Raw genomic sequence first — 18,426 nt, 5'->3', positions numbered from 1 at the left:
CCTTCAAATTAACGAAACAGAATTGCTGTTTGATCTGCATAGGAAGTGGTGGGCATATGATTTTCTCCATTCATCCCTGAATACATTTCCAGCATTTAAGAGAACTCCAAACACAAGAAAAGAGGGAAATTGAAGTAAAAAAAACCTTCATGCACTACTGCATTGAAGGAGCCTTCTGAATTTAGTCACACCTATGTTTTAGTGTAGTTTGGGACTTCAGCGTATTCATACCAGCCACCCAAAAAAAAAAAAACAAAAAAACCTGCCTCTCTAAGGGATTTGAAATCCAAAGATGGACAGATTTTGGAGTAGGGAAGTATCTGTGCCAAAAGTGATGGGTTTGAGTGCAGGTTTCCTGTGCATGTGCATAGCCCATTCCCAGAGCTCTGGGCAGAGGCCCCCACTGCTGTGTGCTGCCTCATGTGTATGCTTAGCAGGGGGCTGTTTCCTGTCCCCATACTGTGACACCTTGGTGGTGTTATGCTGCCTGTCCCAAGGTATTAGGTAACCCACAGGCATTTTGAAATTGTTAATCATAATACGATTTCTCTCACGATAATGTTTGGGTTTTTTCATTCTACTACTTGTTATGAAATCTGTAGGCTGATAATTTTAATGGGAGTTACAAGAGGAGAGGAGGAAGTCCCAGCTAGCCCTGGAAATGCATGGGATCGTGGTAGAGGTGGGTAAATGCTCCCTACTGCAGTCCGTCTTGACAGGAACTTCCAAAAAGCCTCAATCATCTCAGTAAGTTCAACTCTTACCCTTTCCTTGCACTGTTCTCCCTCTTGGCAGTCTCTGTCCCTCTAGTGGGGTTTTGATAGATTAAAATTTTGTTGAGACTGGGACAGTGCTTTGCTGAGCTCAGCTTCAGAGACTTGTTGGAAGGGGAATAGATGAGGAAGAAAGAAAGAAAGAAAGAAAGAAAGAAAGAAAGAAAGAAAGAAAGAAAGAAAGAAAACTGAGTGACACAGGGGTCCTAAAGATCAGCAGGGTTTTTACTCATGGTATTTCATTGATACTGAAAGGAGGAGTGTATAATTTAATATTACAATTTCACACCCTATTTCTAATTCTCTACAAGACTGAGCTGTGGCTCTCAAAATTGTGGTTCTGTTTACATCTTTATCATAAATTAGATAATTGCAAATGTGTGGCTTCAAAGCACTTTTATGCCTTTTTCCTGCAGTCAGGTTATAGATGAAGCTGTCTGTTTTACTGGTTACTGTCATAATTACCAAGTCAACTCAATGTCTTCAAAATTGTGATTCCAGTTGAGAATATTTTATTACTGGTTGCTTCAAGAAACATCTGCAGAGTGCTTAGAGCTCTTGTGTCTTGCAACATTTCAAAGACGTGGTTATATCAAATCCTTCTGTTTTGTCCCCTGCCTTTTTCCTCTTCATATGGCCGGGAGACCTAATAAAGACTTTCTTGCATTTTTCCTTAAATGTGGTAAAGGTGGTTCTAGATACAAAATTATTTGGACAATCCACAAGTGGGGGTGTTTTTTTGTTTTCCTGTTCAGTCTGGAGTAGATATCTTCTCTAGATGGGTCAGTGTTATTTCTTTCTGCTCCTAGGCAAATTAATAAACCAAATTTAAAAGTGCAAAGGAAAGCAGTCGGCTGGCTGATTCAAAGGGAGAGGCTATGTTTTTCATCACCACCCTTTCAAAGCCTCTCTGAATCAAAAGAACCATTGGATTGCGAAGGCAAGACCTATGCCACACCAGAAGCTCCCAGTTCAGCAATTTTCCCAGGGTAAAATTATAACTCATGTTTCCTCAGCACAGGCTGTAACTGGCAGCGTTCCTTCTACTTCTGAGGGTGAAATTGCTGGGGGGAGAACAGACATCTAATGTGCCTCTGGAAGTTTTACAATGGGTGTTAGCCTCCTTTTGTGGAAAGGTAGATGTTCTTCTGGAACATACCCAAGGGCAGGTGCTATTCAAACTGGAGTGTAAACTGACTTCAAATAAGGCAGTACAGGCTTACTTTTGTTCACTTTGTGAGCCAAATCTAAAGAAGAAAAGCCCATTTCTCAAATTCTGAGAATTCCTGACAATCTTCCAGTTATCCCACTGCAGTCTACATTTTTATAGGTATTTAAAATCTTCAGATACAAGTGCAATTCAAGACATTAATCTTTATTCATGTACTGCTGATAGGATCTTACCTTACAAACAAAACAGATTTTAACAATGCTTGTTTTTTAGTGTTACTTCTCACCAGAAGATTATTGGACAGATTGCAAATTTGGTCCAAGAAGAATGTAACCCGTTGGTTTCTTTCCCACTCAAATCTTGACACCATTTGTAAGGATTTGTTTGACTTTGCATTCAAGTGTACCAGCATGGCTCTGGCAAAGAGAGGTCCATTCCTTCTGAACCCAGGAGGGAGTGTTTGTTGTTGTTGTTCCCTTATCCTTATGTGAAGACTCTTGCAAAATATGTGTAGAGTGCCTGCTAGAAATGGATAAAAGGCAACAGCACTTGAGTGAAAAATCAGACTAAAAATTACGTTATTAATAAATCTCAACCTACAAGTTGTCTAGTTGGGAACAGCTGAAAGATGGATTCCAGTGTTCAGAGTTCTCCTGTTCCTTCCCTTGGCCCAAACCCCACGTACATGTGGTAAAGGTGGCTGTCAGATTCCTGCCTTCATTGGTGCAGGAGATGAGCTGGCAGATGCTGCATCCCTCACAGAGGCAGTGGGAGCTGTGGACTGCTTTGTGCTGGGCTCTTCCCTGGGACTGGGGAGAGCTGACTGAGTGGCTGCCTCTTTCAGGAAGGAGGTGTAGACTCTGAATGGAGCTCCAGAGTATTTAGGTATGCTATCTGCAAAGTAGCTGGCATGCCAAACCTCTTGCAGCAGGGATGAAGTGGTCCAAGATATTTGGATCGATGGCTCACTAGAATGAGTGAAGCCTTGTACTGAGGGGAAGTAGTCTCTTCTCTGCCCTTTGCAAAAGGTGAAACTCCCTATGTGTGTGCTTGCTTTCCTATGAAGTACAAGTAAATTCACGTTGTTTCTGCTACCTGGGGTTCGATAGAGGTACGAGAAGAAAAGCGACCTATTTTCCAGGTTTAAAGGAAAGTAAATGAAACTGTCCTCAGGGCAGCAGAAGCAAAGACTTTTGTATCAAGCTGTAGTGTTGTGGGCAGGGCTGTCAGGCTGCTAAAGGCTCTTCAGACCTGGAAGCCTTTCCCAGGGACTGCTCATCTTTTAATAGCATTTCCTCCTTTTTTCTTTTCTTTTTTTTTTTTTTTTTGGTGTCCACAATGGCTGCAGTCACTCCTTTCTCAGAGCAAGGGATCACTTCATACTTACTGGTTTGTTTCTGCAGTATCTGATGGGATACTTGTCCCCTCTTGCAAGTGAGAATAAAGCAGTCTGAGTGAAGTTGACTGAAGCACTGCATTGTGTACCTCATGAATATTTTGAACTGGTCATGTTCAGCTCAGGCTGGCAAGTTGCACTTTCATTTGGTCACTCCTAATTCGGTTCCGTTGCTAGTTTCAGTAGATGCTGGTGCAGAACAGACAAGCCCTTGGTGGAGCAAGTGGCCTGAAAAGCCAGCTGTCCAGTCTGCCCCTATTATATGACACCCTTATCACTGTCATGACAAGTCTGTTACCTTTGGTCCAATGTCCTCCTGCATCTAAACACTGTGTCCTCCAGGATGGTTAGGGGATGTTTTTGCCTGCTGCATCCTGGGATGAACACCCTGTGATTACAGTGTCAGGTGGGCAGTGATGTGCTGTGCACTAATTGGGAGCAGCTTTCAAATCCGGTTTTGCTTGTAAATTAAATGGAAGCTTTTGTTGAGTGAGAATCACATCGGCACCTCTGAAGGTCGTAGATGTTCTCCTTCCATCATGAAAGCCAAAGTGTTTGTGTTTGGGGGTAGTGAATCTGGGCTGGACCCGCAAATTAGGTTTGTTTGTTTTATAATACAGTGGGTTGGATGTATTCCAAAGATCCTGCTTGTGTTAGGGGCCTCAGTCAGATTCTGTGCTGGCCATGTTTGCCACTTGCTTGTCCCAAGCACAGCAAGTGTGAGCATCAGCCACCTCCAGCAGAAGCATTGTGCTTGACCCAAGGAAGAAATGGGATGTAATAAATGATAACATTTGGGCTGACCTCAGCACTACTCACCCAAACAAGCAAGGGGCCAAGTTAATCTTCCATAAAGAGTGCAAACTTATAAAATACTTTGAGGGAGGTATTAAACTTTTGTCTGCAGTTTCAAGGCTTAGGGAAGTTTTCAGAGAAATTTTAGAAGCACTTGAGAAGATACATCCCGTCTCTGTAAACTTTGCCAGGTTTTTGGACTCGCATTTACTGCTGTAGTGGTGTAAGCACAGGCCCTCATTTGACATCTGCTATTATCCATTAATTCTTTTTCTCCACTTAAAGATTTTTCTTAAGGGCTCATTCACAAATTTCTGATGAAAGTATGGTTAGAGCTGTTCTGCTCAAGCTAGTTGTATGCTATAGACTTGTCTCCTGGGCTCTGGAATTTTCAAGGTGCCTGCAAGCTCTTGTCCAAGGGTGGTTTTTAACTGTCCTGTGTCTCCAGGTAGGCAGCTTTCTCCACCCAGCACAAACAAATATCTTACTTCCTTCAGCCCCTTGCCTTGCATTTGGTTCTCTGCACCTGTGTCATTTATTCTAGGTCCTGGTCAGCTCTGAAATCCCAGCAAGGCTCATTTTACCAAGGAAATGCCAGCACATCTGTCCAGCGCTTGCAGAACTTAGCATGTGTATATGCTCAGCAGTGCCAGCATCTCAAGGAGGAGAAGGCTGTAAGCAGCCAGCATTTGGGATGTGCTGCAAGGGACCCCCCTGTTGAGGGGCCAGATCAGCGCTCCGCTGCAGGGCCGGTGACTCTGGGACAAGGAGAATGTGCCAATTAAAACTGTCCCATCAGGTAAGTGCTCCAGTCACCACTGCTGTAGCCACTCTGGTGTGACCAGAGGTCCATTTGTAGGCTCGATCTGCATTTGGACTGTTTCAGGATACAGAGAGGACAGCCTAATATTGTTCCTGACAACTTCAGGAATGAATTTTGGCCAAGGTTTCTGTTTCATGATGAACTGTACCCTACACACTGGCTATGAGGGACCCTTCTGGGTATCTCTGTCCCCTCTCTCAGGTGGCCTTGTGACACCCACCTTTCTAAAATGCATTGCTGCATGTATTTCTGCAAATAATACTGAGTGCCCCAAGCATGGCATTTGTGGTGTGAGGGGTGAGCAGCTGCTTGGCATGGTACATCTTCTGCGGTTTGGTGGCTCAGCATATCCAGAAAACTTTCCTGCTTCTCAAGCTCTCCATTGTATTTGTCAGTCTTGCATAGGATAATTTGACCTTCTGTCATCTGTTGACAGACATTCAGGGTTTTAAATTAAGCTTTAGAGATTTAGAATAATAAATCTAGTACTACTATTGACTCTCAGTGGACCTGGTGTCTTAGCTTACTGTGGCATTGAATTGCAGCTGGTTGTGTTTTGGGCCCATTTCTCATGTGACGCTCAAACACAATTGTTCTGGAGTTTTGCCTTATAAACATAATTCCTAATGTTCAGAGTCCGCAATCCTAAACCTTGCAGCTGTGAGAGAAAGGGCAGTTGGATTATACTGATGAAAGGCAAAACATGACAATGCAATTGGCAAATTTTTGCTGGGGAAAACAATGGGCTGTTTCTTTGTTTTGCAGACCCAGTGGCAGCAGTAAAGCCCAACCATGTCCTCAGGGAGCTACCAAGCATTGGTGTCAGGGTGAAGAAGCAGAAGAAAAGGATGGATGTGCTTACATGTAAAGACTTTTTGACAAAGATCTGAGCAATTTCTTTGTGCTTCTGGGCTCTTCAGAATGAAGGTGAAGAGAAAGCACCATGATGGCATGCACACCTTTAGATCAAAATGCAGTTTGCATGCTCTGTGTGGTGCACATGGTCATCTTTGACCACCTTTCAGGGCTCTGTCTGAGGGGCCAGCACAGTTTGGTGTCCTCTGTGGATGCTGAGTACCAGAGCCACAGCCAGAGAACCTGGTGTGAGGACATCACCAGCCCATAGAGGTACCCAGGGTGGGATTTTCCCCTTCCAGCAGGATAAACTCCTGGGTTTCTTGGACAGGTAGCTTTGTATCTCTGCTTGCCTGCTACGCCTTCAAGAAGTGATGTTTGTATTATACTGATACTGTTTGTGTTGAATAAATGCTTTCTCCAGCCTCTTTGTTGTGGCAACTCTTTTTGCTGAATTCAAAAAAGTGGGGGGGGGGGGGGTACTTGTTTAAACATTGTGGTGAGACATGATCATGATTTTTTTTTAATCTTTAATGAAATGTTTGTTTTGAAAAAGTGCATCTTCAAAATGGGGGACACTTGTGTAGGAGCCAAATTCTAGAGCAGTCCCACTGTTCCTGGTTTGGATGAGGTTCTTGAGCTGCACTTTTCCCCATCCCACAAGCACCCCAGAGCATCAGCCTGGTGTTTATTTCACAGTGCAGGCAACACAGATGTCCCTGACACTTGACTGATTTCTGCTCTGTACTGGAGGAAAGGGGATTTGATGCCAGCTTCTGAAGTTTGTTTGCTGTTTGCATTTGCCCCCCATACAGTGGGATATATGTGTTCAGACTCCTCTGCTGGAGGTGGTTGATGTGGATATGTTAACTGCTGTTTCCAGTTGTTCCTGGGCACCAAGGTTTTGTGAGAAGCATCTGTCTCATGTCTCTGTGTTGTGATAAAAGGACAATGAACACAGACTGATTTGATACTTTAGAATAAACTACTGCATGATTATTTGTTCTAATGTCTAGAACAGATAAGACAAGCTTGCCCTCACCTCCCCCCAAAAAATCCAAGGAAGTTAGGAATGTGTAAACTTGAGTTTCTCAGCAGTAATAATTGCTGGGGCTTTGACAGAGGGTATATATGCTACTGAGAAGCATATACACTTCTGCTTGAGCTGGGCTGGCTTACAGGGTAAGACATTGGCTAAAATAATACCAGCCAGCAATGTCTTGACCTGCAAACTGAAATGATCCTCACAGTCCAGTGAGTCAAGCAGACAAAGTGTACTTGAATGCCGGTCCTTCTGTGCCTGAGCTTGGGTTGTCTTGCAGTGATATGGTTTTGGTCAAGGTTTCTGTCTTAAGAAGGGAACCAAGATGACTTTACTCAAGACCACAGAGTGTGAATAACACTTAGGATACCAGTGCTAATATTTTGAGGGGAGGAGTAAACCTCCCATCTCTTTGATTTTTGTACACTTAGCACATTGTAATGACTCATGTTCTTCAGATATCTCCTATGCCTTCCACTGGCTACCAGAACATTGACATGGTTCCTGTGTTACTGTCGTGATAGACCAGTTGCATGAGTGTACATCTTAGCCCTGCAGCTACCGTGGTTTTTTTTCAACCCAGGTGTAAAGGCTTATTCTTTAACATTGTTTTTGAGTGGAGCTGGGAAGAATATGGTATAGAAGAAAAGGGAGGAAGAGGAGAAAGGATTTGTGAGCTCTTCTCCATGATCTTTGTCCCCCTTTGGTAGGAAGACTTCTAAATTATACGTATTTTTGTAAAACCTAGGCGGAGTAGTTAAGGCAAGGCTGCTTTTGCTTTTGTTGAGCCTACAGGATGGCTTGCCTAGAGCAGAAAACGTGAACCAGGTTCAGATATACTCTAAAGACCTGTGCCTATGAGCTGCTTCTTGTGAAAAGACTCCTTCAAATATCAGCAAGGAAGTGGATGAGCCCCAAACTGCTCTAAGAGCAGTGCTTTTTGTGTGCTGAACCAAAACTAAAAAGTTTTAGACAACCTAAATGCCTTTAGCCTGCCTAGCACACAGATTTTGGCACTTTTGATTACATACACCCAGTCATGCACTTATTCTGAGTGAAAGTGGGAACTAATTTTTATGAAAAGTTGTTAGGGGGAAGATTCATCTGGATATTAATAATGCTAAATGCATTACAGGGTATTTGAAGCATTTTGGTTCATGGAACTATTATAAAACTGTACTTTCTGTTCTTACTTAATTTTTTTTTTGTAGGATAAATAATAAAATGTTTGAGAAGGAAAGCTATGAAGGGTCAGACTGTTGACAGGTCAGGAGGGTCACTGCCCATCCAGCCAGTGCAGGTGGTGGCCACGCTTTGTGCCCTGCACATGAACAAAGCTGATGCAGTTCCCAAGGCAGGCAACAACCTCTGTGATCTCCTGCGTGGGAACAGCCGTGGCTGAGCTCTGAACCTGTTCCTGGGTTCATGTCTCACCTGCCTGACACCAAGAAAGGCTTCTGAGGAGCTTTTTGATTCTTCTTGTTGTCAGCTGTTCCAGATAGCTTGCTGGAGCCCGTTGAGTTTAGTTTCTCTGATTCCCTTCTCTCCACCTGTAATTCTTGCTAAGGAATTGTATTTGTAATCATATTAGGTGGTAGAAGCTTAGCTTACCAGCAGTGCCTTGTTTTAACTACTTTTTACCAAAGCTTGTTCACTTCCACCTTTGCAATAATCCAACACAAACCATGTATTTCTTCAGATACTGTTTGCCCCTGTGTTATCCTTTCCACAGCTGAACAATACAGCGTTTAACAAATGCAATTATGTAACTCTGATGCTGTACCCATTGGATGGTGTTCTTCTGTACTCTGACAGTGCTATTGAGTTGTGCCACATTAAAAAAAAAAAAAGAGTTTTTTTTTAAGTACCTGCTCCTCTGAATCCCATTTCTGCTTTAGTTTCTCTGGGAGAACTGCAGTAGAAATGCAATTGTCTAATTTCAAAGTGACTCCAAAATGGTACCAAACTGTTTTTATGCAGGGATATGTGCTTTGTAGGCTAGGACTGGAGCAAGGTCAGCGTTGTGCTTAGTATCAGCCATTGAGAAGAAGGACTTTGTTTCATGAGACACAATAAAAAGAGATAACTTGAAGAGGAAGAGGAGGAGTTGAAAAGAGTTGAAGAGATAACTTGAAGAGCTGAAAAGGAGGAGGGTGAAATAAAAGAGCAAAAGGTTTTACTGTAAAGCATTTTTATTTCTTGGGAGTTTTAGTAGGTAAACTGTGTAAACGGCAGCTTGGTTATGCCTTGGGTTCGGAAGCTGGTTCCCTTTTCTTATGTTTTGTGGGTTCTTTTGCCTTTTAAAATGCCCACGGTCCTCCAACCGGTCTCCCATCCTGGCAGTGATGTTTTTACTACACATTCTTCTACTGTTTTGTGCAGCCAGTGCTATCACATCTACACTGAATGAGGTTCCAGCCTAACTACAGTATTAACCCTGCAAATCTGTTCATTTTCTCTTGAGCAGCCCCAGGCAGGGTATACAGGAGAATGTGTCCAATTGAAAAACTATGACAGACTAGGTGGTGCTGCACTGTGCTAAATTGCAAGAGAGCTGTGTTTTTCTGCCAGAGAGGATCCTGTGAAGGGACATGCTGGTGTCCATCTCATACAAGTTGCAGAATTTGTTTTTCTTTTTGGTCTCAAATTTAATTGAGAATTCCATCTTTATTTTTGCCAAACTGTTTGTCTACTTTTAAGCACTGAAATAGGTTTCTCAGACCTGCTGCTTTCCTTTTGCTAATTGTCCAGCACATGCTCCCCCCACCCCCAGTTTGTATGAGTCCTTGACTTCTCACTTTCACCTTTGTAGTTGTTGTTTTTAATTTTTTCTTCATTATTTTACTAAATACCACTCTGCAGATCAGTAGCATCTTGGGTGGTGGTTGTACCACATAGCATTTGTAGCAGACATTAGTTTTGCATAGCGTGTGTACCTTATTTTGTCTGGACTTGTCTTCTTTGCACTGCAGGCACCTCCTCCAGCAATTGTAGTGATTAAGCCTGGTATTTCTGCAGATTTATATTAACTTCTGCTTATAAAGAAAGAGAAGAAACCCAACCCTTCCCACCCCCCAACATCTAAACGAGATGTTTTTCTTTATTCCCTTAGTTTTTTATCAGTATTAAGACCTAAGCTTGCTTTTGTGTATGAAAGAAAATTAGTTAAGTACCTCGTGGTTTACAGATGCCTTTTGTTACATATTACTCGGATTTATTGTGCAACGTTGGCCTGTAAATCATTTTAGCCAGACGATTACCTGGCTCATGTTGCCTTGACGGTTTGAGTCTTTTAAGAGCCATGGAAAACGGAGAAATGCTGGTTTTGGCGGCGGCGGAGGACTTTGCTTGTCCGAATGCCCCGTAACTCTCTCTCACGGCCGCGCTCCGCTTTGCTGAGGTTTTGCCGCCCGGCTCTGAGATGTTTACAAGGAATCCATTACTTTGTGCAGCCGAAAGACAGTGTTGAAAGAACAAAGGGAGTTTTGTGATGAAGCGTATCTGACTTCTCGCTGCTTTGCTTACCTTTTAAATGTAAAACTCAGTCATTTGCAAGGGCTTTTAGTTCTCAGGGCATCCCTATAAGATTCCACCCCGCGTGGAGCTGTCCTTCAGTCGAAAGCGGGGCTGTCTCAAAACCGCTCTCGGATGCATTTCTATTTTAATCCCCAACTTTGCCTGCCGCCTGCCTTCCTGGCTCCAGCTCACCGCCCTGCCCTGCCCTGCCCCACCCGCAGCGCGCAAGCGGCCGCTGCTCCCTCCGTGCTGGTGCAGCGCTCCCTCCTTGACTGAAAGTTGGCTTCAGCAGCGGGGAAAGCCTCGGCTCCCGCTCCCTGCCCGCAGCTCGCCGGCCCCGGGAAGCCACGCAGGACCTGCAGCCTATGCGCGACACGCGGGGGCAGCTGTCGCCATACGTATAACTTTTAAATGGAAAATGTCTTTCTCAAAGGCTGTCGATGTCCAGTGGTCTGCAGTCCATGAGCAGTTGACTAGTCCAGGTGTTTCCGCTTCTGTTCCTGTGCTATGTGAATTGGGAATTCCAGAGAAGAGTGTGCAGGATGGAGGAGTTGAGGGTTTGTATTTCTGTTCTGGTGGTACGGCAGTGATGGAGGGCTTGGGAAGGAGCAGAAAGTCTACCTGGGGTCGTCTTAATTAAGGAAAATATTGTTCTCAGTCTTTTCGTCTGTATCTCTTTCTCTCAGTGCTTTCATCAGCTCTTAAAAATGAGAATGACTCTTTTTATTGATATGAATTGACTGTCGCAAGTAGTGTTCAGGAAAAACTTGTTTTATTGAACGTGGTTTCTTCTTTGTGGATTATCAGTGCATTTTGCCCCACTTATTTAAAATGTAGCCATTTCAACCTCTTGGAGCTGGACTAATTTTAAAAAGTGCCGAATATTTGTCTGTGCATTACTAAGATAAAAGTCATAATCTGAGACTATGCGACAGTCCTATTGAGTCAAGACTGGAGGTTTCTGTAAGGATTTTAAGGAGATCATTAACCCAGGTCTATCTTTTCACAGGACAGTCGGCCCAATATGTCAAGACCTCTGATCACTAGATCCCCTGCATCTCCATTGAACAATCAAGGCATCCCCACTCCAGCACAGCTCACAAAATCCAACGCACCAGTTCACATTGATGTGGGTGGGCACATGTATACCAGCAGCTTGGCCACGCTTACAAAATACCCCGATTCCAGGTAACTCTAAAAAGCTTCTTCTGCATGTCTTTGGCAAACTCCTTTTCTTCCTTTTCGTGCTTGGACCTCCTGGGGCTGTCTCAGAATGATGAATTTAGCTCCTTTTGTTTCAAAATTAAATTAGGTTTCTTTGTTAGTAGGCAGTTAGAGACTTTTCTTTCCCTGCTCCACTGTGTTTCTGACAAATGGCACTTCTGCAAATCCTGATGTGTGGGTACTAAAACAAAGCTGATAGAAAAGACCGCTTACTTTCTACTACCTAGGATCCTGGGTCTATGCCAGGGCACCCATGCTGTGGTTTGTTACATTCAAAAACTGTAGTGATACTGTATTTAAACGTGGGGGTGTTGGGGCAATTGTTTTGTTTCTTTTGGAACAGTAACCACTCTCCTGTACTGTCTACACCCCATCTCAGATGTGTCACTTGTGGCAAAGGCAAGGTTGAATGAAACAAACTGTAGGACAGTATTAACTGAATACTTTTTACAGAATCTTAGGACTTTTCCAATAATTAGGCTCTTAACTCTGACATACCTTTTAAATGAAGCATGTGTTTGATTCTGGTAGCTCACTGGTATTAAGCAGTCAGAAAACTGCTGTGTGTGTGAGCAAACGGAGCCTGTAGAGTAGATAAAACAAGAGTGCATCTCTAAGAAATCAAGAGTGCATTTAACTGTGTGTGTGGGCATTACCTGGTGGTGCTGGCAGACAAGCAGTGTAGTGGTACTGTAACTCTAAGGGTTGGTTAAGAGACAGCAGGAATTCATTGTGTCCGCTGTATGTAGATAGACCCTTGCCCTTCGCTGCCCAGTCCTGCTCTAGAGGGAAGGCAATGTTCCCATTGTGCTCTCTCCAGCCTGAGGGGGGAAGATTTTCAGTTTCTTGATCGCACAGCTCTGACTTGCCTTTTCAAGGGGCACAAAGCACACTTCATGGGATGTGACTTGGTTCAAAGCCTGGGTTTCACTTGGTCCTACACTCTCTGCATCATCAGCTCACAGTGTTGGGTGGACTGAAGTAGTGATCCTGAGAGGGCTGGAGGAAAAGAATTGTACATACAGCGAGGCACGTGGCCTTCCTTGTGACAGCCTCCTCAAGGAAGGCCCAGCAGAGGGGAGCAAAAGAAGCCATGCCAAAGCCTGGATCTGCCAGGAGAAATTGAAGTAATATCTGGGAAAACTTGAACTTGTTCTTCGAAAACCAAATCTGTTCTTTTGGGTTTATTTTTAGAAGCTGGTTGTGTTCAGCTCCCAGTAGTTGTGATTACTTAGTGGGTTTTTTGGTAGTTGGAGCAGCGATGGTGTCTGACACTTGTGTATGCAGAGTGAGAGGCTGCTGCTTCAGTTTTCATGTCAAATTCACAGAGAGTATACTATTTGAAGTGAAGAAACACGAAAATGTCATTCAAAAATGTGTATGGTGGCAGTGGAATTTAAGCTTAATGTATTCTGTGCTCAATTGAGCCATTGTAGCACTTGAAAGTGAAAGCTATGCCTGTAGTATCAAAGCCAGTTTAATAAATTAAACATTTTAAAAGCTCTTCAACCATAATTTCAAGAAAACCCAAACTCTGAATTACAGTCATTCTGTTTCAAGTCGTTCTGACATGTGTTTGTGTTTCAGTTCTGACAGTGTCTTTTGAACCTCCTGATGAGTGAATATTTTAGAACCTGGAATTCCCAGCCACTTCCAGAACTTGAGAGGTTTTTTTAACATTAGCAGCTTCAAAAGAGCAATTATTAAACTCGTTTGAATGTCAAGACAATGGCATGAAGCAGTATGCCAGTAATCATGATATAGTTGTTTGGGTTTTGTCTGAGATTTTGCCATCAGGCTTTTTTCCAGTGGAGGGTTGGGTTGTGTATATGTGTGTAGATATATCTATACATATTTTTATAGAGTGAGTGCTAGGTAAAAATTATCTGGTAATATTTGGACATTAATACAAGTTGTTTCTTGGAGGCTGACCTGGTCAGTTGGTATCTAGCCAGACTCTGACTTTGTTACTCAACTTTAGCACAAGGTTTTTGTCAACATTGCTTATATGGTTTTTTTCTGCCAATGTAACATGTGTGAATAATATCAAAACTAAGAAAGGTCTCATAGATATTTTTGGGCCAGTTGAAACCTCCTGAGACTTACTGTTATATGAAGTATTGTCTATGAAAAATAAGGTCTTGATTATCTTGCCTGAAAGAGCACTGCTCCAGGGATGAGTCAAGGCATCAGTTGCAGGCTCCAGCATGTAACAGGTTGAGACACGAAAGTCATTAGGTTTCTGACTCATATTACATGTAGTCTAAGGGCCAGAAGCCTAAAATGAACCTTTCATCTGTGGGCCAGGTACCAGAGTCATCTTTCTTTGTGAGATTGAAAGGGTGATATTCAAACCAGCAGCTTTGGAGTCAATCTGACTTGCTGGTGTGAGGGAGACCTATTCTGATGGAGCAGTCTCTGCTTTGGAGCAAGTATACTCTTCCTTCTCCTTTTGGGGTCAAGAGCATCTCATCTTGTACTTTGCTGTTTTCTTCTTCCTGGACAGTAGAGTACAAATTGGGGAGAGTACTTGGTAAAAAGAGTTCCTTAAATTATATCAGGTAAAGACTTGTAGCTTGAAGGGATCGTTTTCCATAACACTTCTGTTAGGTTCCCCAACCTGGTTTGTGCCTTGACATGTAAAATGCCTACTGACAGATATCTATTCATTCCTCCAAAGAAACGTTGGTGTGACTGTAAAAGTGTCTTGCTGATGTTACTGGATCCCTGCCCTCTGCTTTGGAAAGACCATTGTGGGTTTCTCTCAAATTTTCTTGTGCTTGAAGAAGCCAAAGAATCAGAACTGATCTGTGTTTTGAGCAAAAGCTGATTCAGTGAAGCAATCCAACAGACAAGCAGTTTATCTAATAGATGGTTTGAATTGAGTAATCCCAGAATTATAAATTATGAAGCTAAAATAATGCTTAAAAAAGCCCTCAAAATTAACTTTAAAATCTGGTATCATATAATTTCAAATAGCCTAGTTATAATCCAGACTAGGGAGAACCTATTGTTTCCACAAGGAAAATCCCCTATGAATACTTTAGTTCATCAACAGGCTTCAGGTTCTTCCAAGAAACTAGTGAGACCATGCCTCAGACATGGTCTCATGAAGCTCAATAACACAATTTGCCAGACTTAGGCTTCAGGAAGCGGTAGTTTGAATCAGCCTGTCTACCAAGAAGACCTAATCTAAGGTCTCTCTGCTGAAATAAATTCCAATTTTCTTTTGAAGTCTGAGGAGGGAGCAGTGTCCTTCTATGTAGCTCTCTCCGCCAAGACTGTAGACGTTGGTGCATTCACTCCTGCACAGATTATACAACCTTTGGTTCACTTGAAGTTACCAGATCTTCAGGTTGGTGTCTGGCAACAGAGAGCTATCTGTTAAAGACTTGGATGTAAAAAAAAAAAAAATTGCTTGTTTTTTGCAAATAAAGATTTTTTAAAAATTATTTTCTTTTTTCTTCCCACTACCCAGGAAAAACAAATTATTCCAGAAAAGGTGGTTCCAAGATGAGGGTCTGCTAAAGGAGCCTTTCTCCCCTGAGAGCTCAGGCACATGCATGCAGTGCATTGTTCCCTGTGGTCACCAGAAAGTCTGAGGAGAAGGGGTTGAGGTGTTGGGATTTGTAACTGAGGAGAGAAAGCTCTGGCTGGTCAGCTCTGATACTTTAACCCAAGCAGCCTTCTCTCCTTCCAGTGCTTTATCATCTTGCAGCAGGATCGAACCCTTTGCTTGGAGTCAGCATTCCTGCATATCTCAGCCTTAATGCTGTCTGCCTGGCATCTACCAAAAGTTATTGTGTACCAGGCTAAGACAACCTCAACTGAATATTGGAGCTAAATGGGAGGATGTTTAACTTTGATCATACAAGCATCATCTGCCTGATATCTCTGATATCAGCAATATCAGCAGCATTGTCTATCTCATATGTTCAAAGCATCTGAACTTTTAATTAATTCTGTCCAAGTCACCTGGTACCAATATTTGCATAACACCATGGCACTGGATTGCCACATCCTATATTCCCACCACAGAATGGGAAAAATTCACTTTAAACCTTATACATAAATTTGTAGAACCTTTTGGAGTATCTGTGTTGCTACATCTCCCATCTTGAGTTACTCCCTGCATATGAAGATGGATTCTTCTTATACAGTATTTCACAATCCTTCCAAATTTCTGCCCAAGGCTATTTCAGGTTTTCATATGAACCAATCCATTCGTGTCCCAGTTTTCTTACCCAATCTTCACTCTCAGCCCTCAGGGAAATTAAATTTCACACACTTGGATCCAGTTAGGACACTGGCATGTTTTTTTTTTATTGGTAAGGGTTTCTTTTGCATCAAGAGCACAGAATTACTTAAGAGAATGCCCAGCCTGTCCTTGGCCTTTTTCGACAGTTTGCAAGAAAGACTTATCCTTCACAAGTTGTGTAGGTGGACTTCCAAGGACATGCTGTGAATCAGGCAGCACTGCTTGCCTGTTTTCAGAGCTCTGGCAGTTTCTGTTATCAGTCCCCGGGTCCAAAACAAACTGACATGGCCTTTACTTCAAACTCATGCAAATTGCAGCACCGTGCTGGAGACTTCTGTCTTGGCATGAGACCTGCTGAAGTGAGGGTGGTCTGCACTTGGCATAGGCTTCCCTCTGTAACACCTCCATGAAAGCAGCCCTGTCACAACTTTCCTACTCACCTTGGAAAGTGCCTCTCAAACTCCTCTAATTATGATAAGCTTGAAGAAATACAAAATTTTCTATCTAATGAGCATCGGGTGATTTGGGCCTTATAAGGAAATATTGAGAGAGTGTGTGTTACTGCATCTTATTTCCACTCTCCTTATTTGGATGTATTTTCCTGAGAGGTACATCTTCATGTGTTTCTTTCTAGAATAGGAACATCAAGAACAAGCTTCTGTGAAAGCTTTCAGTATTGCTGTAACCACCTTTGTCTGCTGTATTAGCATGAATGGTTCAGATCACAGCTTTTTAATGTTTCCTAACATTCCTGGTAGGAGGGAAATAGGCAGAAGGAAGTTGGCAGAGCATCAGTTCAATCTTTGTTATCTATCCTGTCTTACTCATCTTGTTATTCACCTTTTATATTTCATCATTTGATTGCTGCATGGTCTTGTGGCAAGGAAGAGTGAGGGCTTGGGGTAGGGAAATACATTGACTCTTACTGACCTGTTCTGTGACCCAAGATAACTGATTTAACTTTGAGCTTCGCTTGTTTCCTACCAAGGTTAACAAAAAAGCAATTTGTAGAGTGCTTTGGGATGATGATTGAAAGTGTAAAAGATTACTATCTCTAAGCATAAATATTTATAGATCCAGTAACTGAGATAGAGGTTGATGATGTTGTTATCATCAGTAACATGTATTAAAAAAATTCAACAATTTATTGTTGATTCATGAGGGCCAGACTCAACACAGTCAGGCAGTACATTTGTGTTGGTTAGGGTAACCACATATACAGACTTGAAAAGAAAATAGAACTGTGAATGATACTGTACTTCATGCCTATTTAAAGAAATTAAGAGAATCTACACAACTGATGTTTTAAAGAGAACTCTCTTGCAACACACATCTGTCAATAAAGAGCTCAGAGGGGTATTTTCTGGTCCTGGCTGAACCAAGATTAATTGTAGCTCTAGGTATGTATATTGAACTTAGGGTATATATTGACCTCATTTTGCCTCGATTAATGATCACCACAGGTCAGTCATCACAGTTGCCTCAGTAGAAGTAAATATTTTTCAAATTGTAGTCCTGTAATATATTTAACTTGCAAGGTCAGCAAGTTGCTGCTGTTGCTTGTGGCTGGTGACTGGTGAAAGAAATAGCACCATCTGATCAGCAGGTTCTCACATCGTGTGGTCAGTAACTGGTGGTGAGTCATCGCTGAAAGGGGCCACAAAATTGATGTCTGTCTTCCTGGTCTAAATGTCAGTAAAAGTCATCTTATGTGTATTTACTTGGAGGGTAAAAAGCAGGGTCCTGTACCTGTTCAATGCTTTTGTACTCAAATGTTTCAAATGACAGTAAAATCAAGACAGTGGATTGTTGGAGAGCTCTGTGCACGTATGCAGAGCCAGAGAAAGTAGATGTGCAGACTTGATGCTACAAGGGTTCATGCCATGCTTGTCTCTGGCTGCCTGGCTATGACAGTATATAAGGAAATATGTTCAGAGGAGTAAGTGTCTACATTCAGGAGTGTTAGAAAGCTAAAGGCTTCAGCTCCTTATTTCTGAGGCTAGTAATTCTCAGAAGTAACAATCATTTTTCTCAAGAGGAAAGAAGAAAATCCATAGCCATATCATCAGTGTAGAGATTCCTTTGCCAGTTGGCTTATGTGGGTTTGTAAGGGTTGGATCAACCTGTAAGTCCAGCAGAGGCTGTCAATAACTAGTTTAAGGGTCTGTGCTTTGAGAAATCATTTGATTGAACAGGCTGCTTAGGACCCTCAGTGGATGGAAATTTGTGGATGGGAACCATACAGTTTTTGTGTATTTCTGCCCAATAGCATGGTTTCATAAGCTAGACTGAAGGCACCCAAGCAGTATTTCTCACACTGCCTGACCAATACCTGGGAAGATAAAACAATATTCGGAGTCTCTGGGACTCGCTGACCTAATAAGAAAACTCCCATTAGAAACTGAGGTGGCACTGAAGTATTCTGCTTATCACTTCTGATAGAGCCCAGGTTTGAGCCATAGTCATGAGGTTCAGTGGTTTGTTTTGCCTTTTGCTGTACTTACAGAGGTTCCTGATGGCAAAGAGTATGTTAGCACAAGGTTCGCATTCTGCTCCCACATAAACTGTTTGTA

At 42.6% G+C, this 18,426-nt stretch overlaps 1 protein-coding gene across 1 annotated transcript in view; it reads left to right on the top strand.

Annotated features, from left to right (window-relative positions):
* Positions 1 to 10,913: 10,913 nt before the first annotated feature.
* Positions 10,914 to 18,426, top strand: part of KCTD1 (potassium channel tetramerization domain containing 1) — a 32,827-nt gene continuing 25,314 nt past the window's right edge. Inside the window, exons 1-2 of the mRNA XM_062501299.1 lie at positions 10,914 to 10,928; positions 11,381 to 11,559. Coding sequence (XP_062357283.1) covers positions 10,914 to 10,928; positions 11,381 to 11,559 — 194 coding nt within the window. The remainder of the gene's footprint in view (positions 10,929 to 11,380; positions 11,560 to 18,426) is intronic.

The sequence above is a fragment of the Cinclus cinclus genome, chromosome 1 (assembly GCF_963662255.1).
Source record: "Cinclus cinclus chromosome 1, bCinCin1.1, whole genome shotgun sequence".
Taxonomy (NCBI): Eukaryota; Metazoa; Chordata; class Aves; order Passeriformes; family Cinclidae; genus Cinclus; species Cinclus cinclus.
Note: the sequence above shows the minus strand (reverse complement) of the source record. Positions and strands in the feature narration are given on the sequence as shown.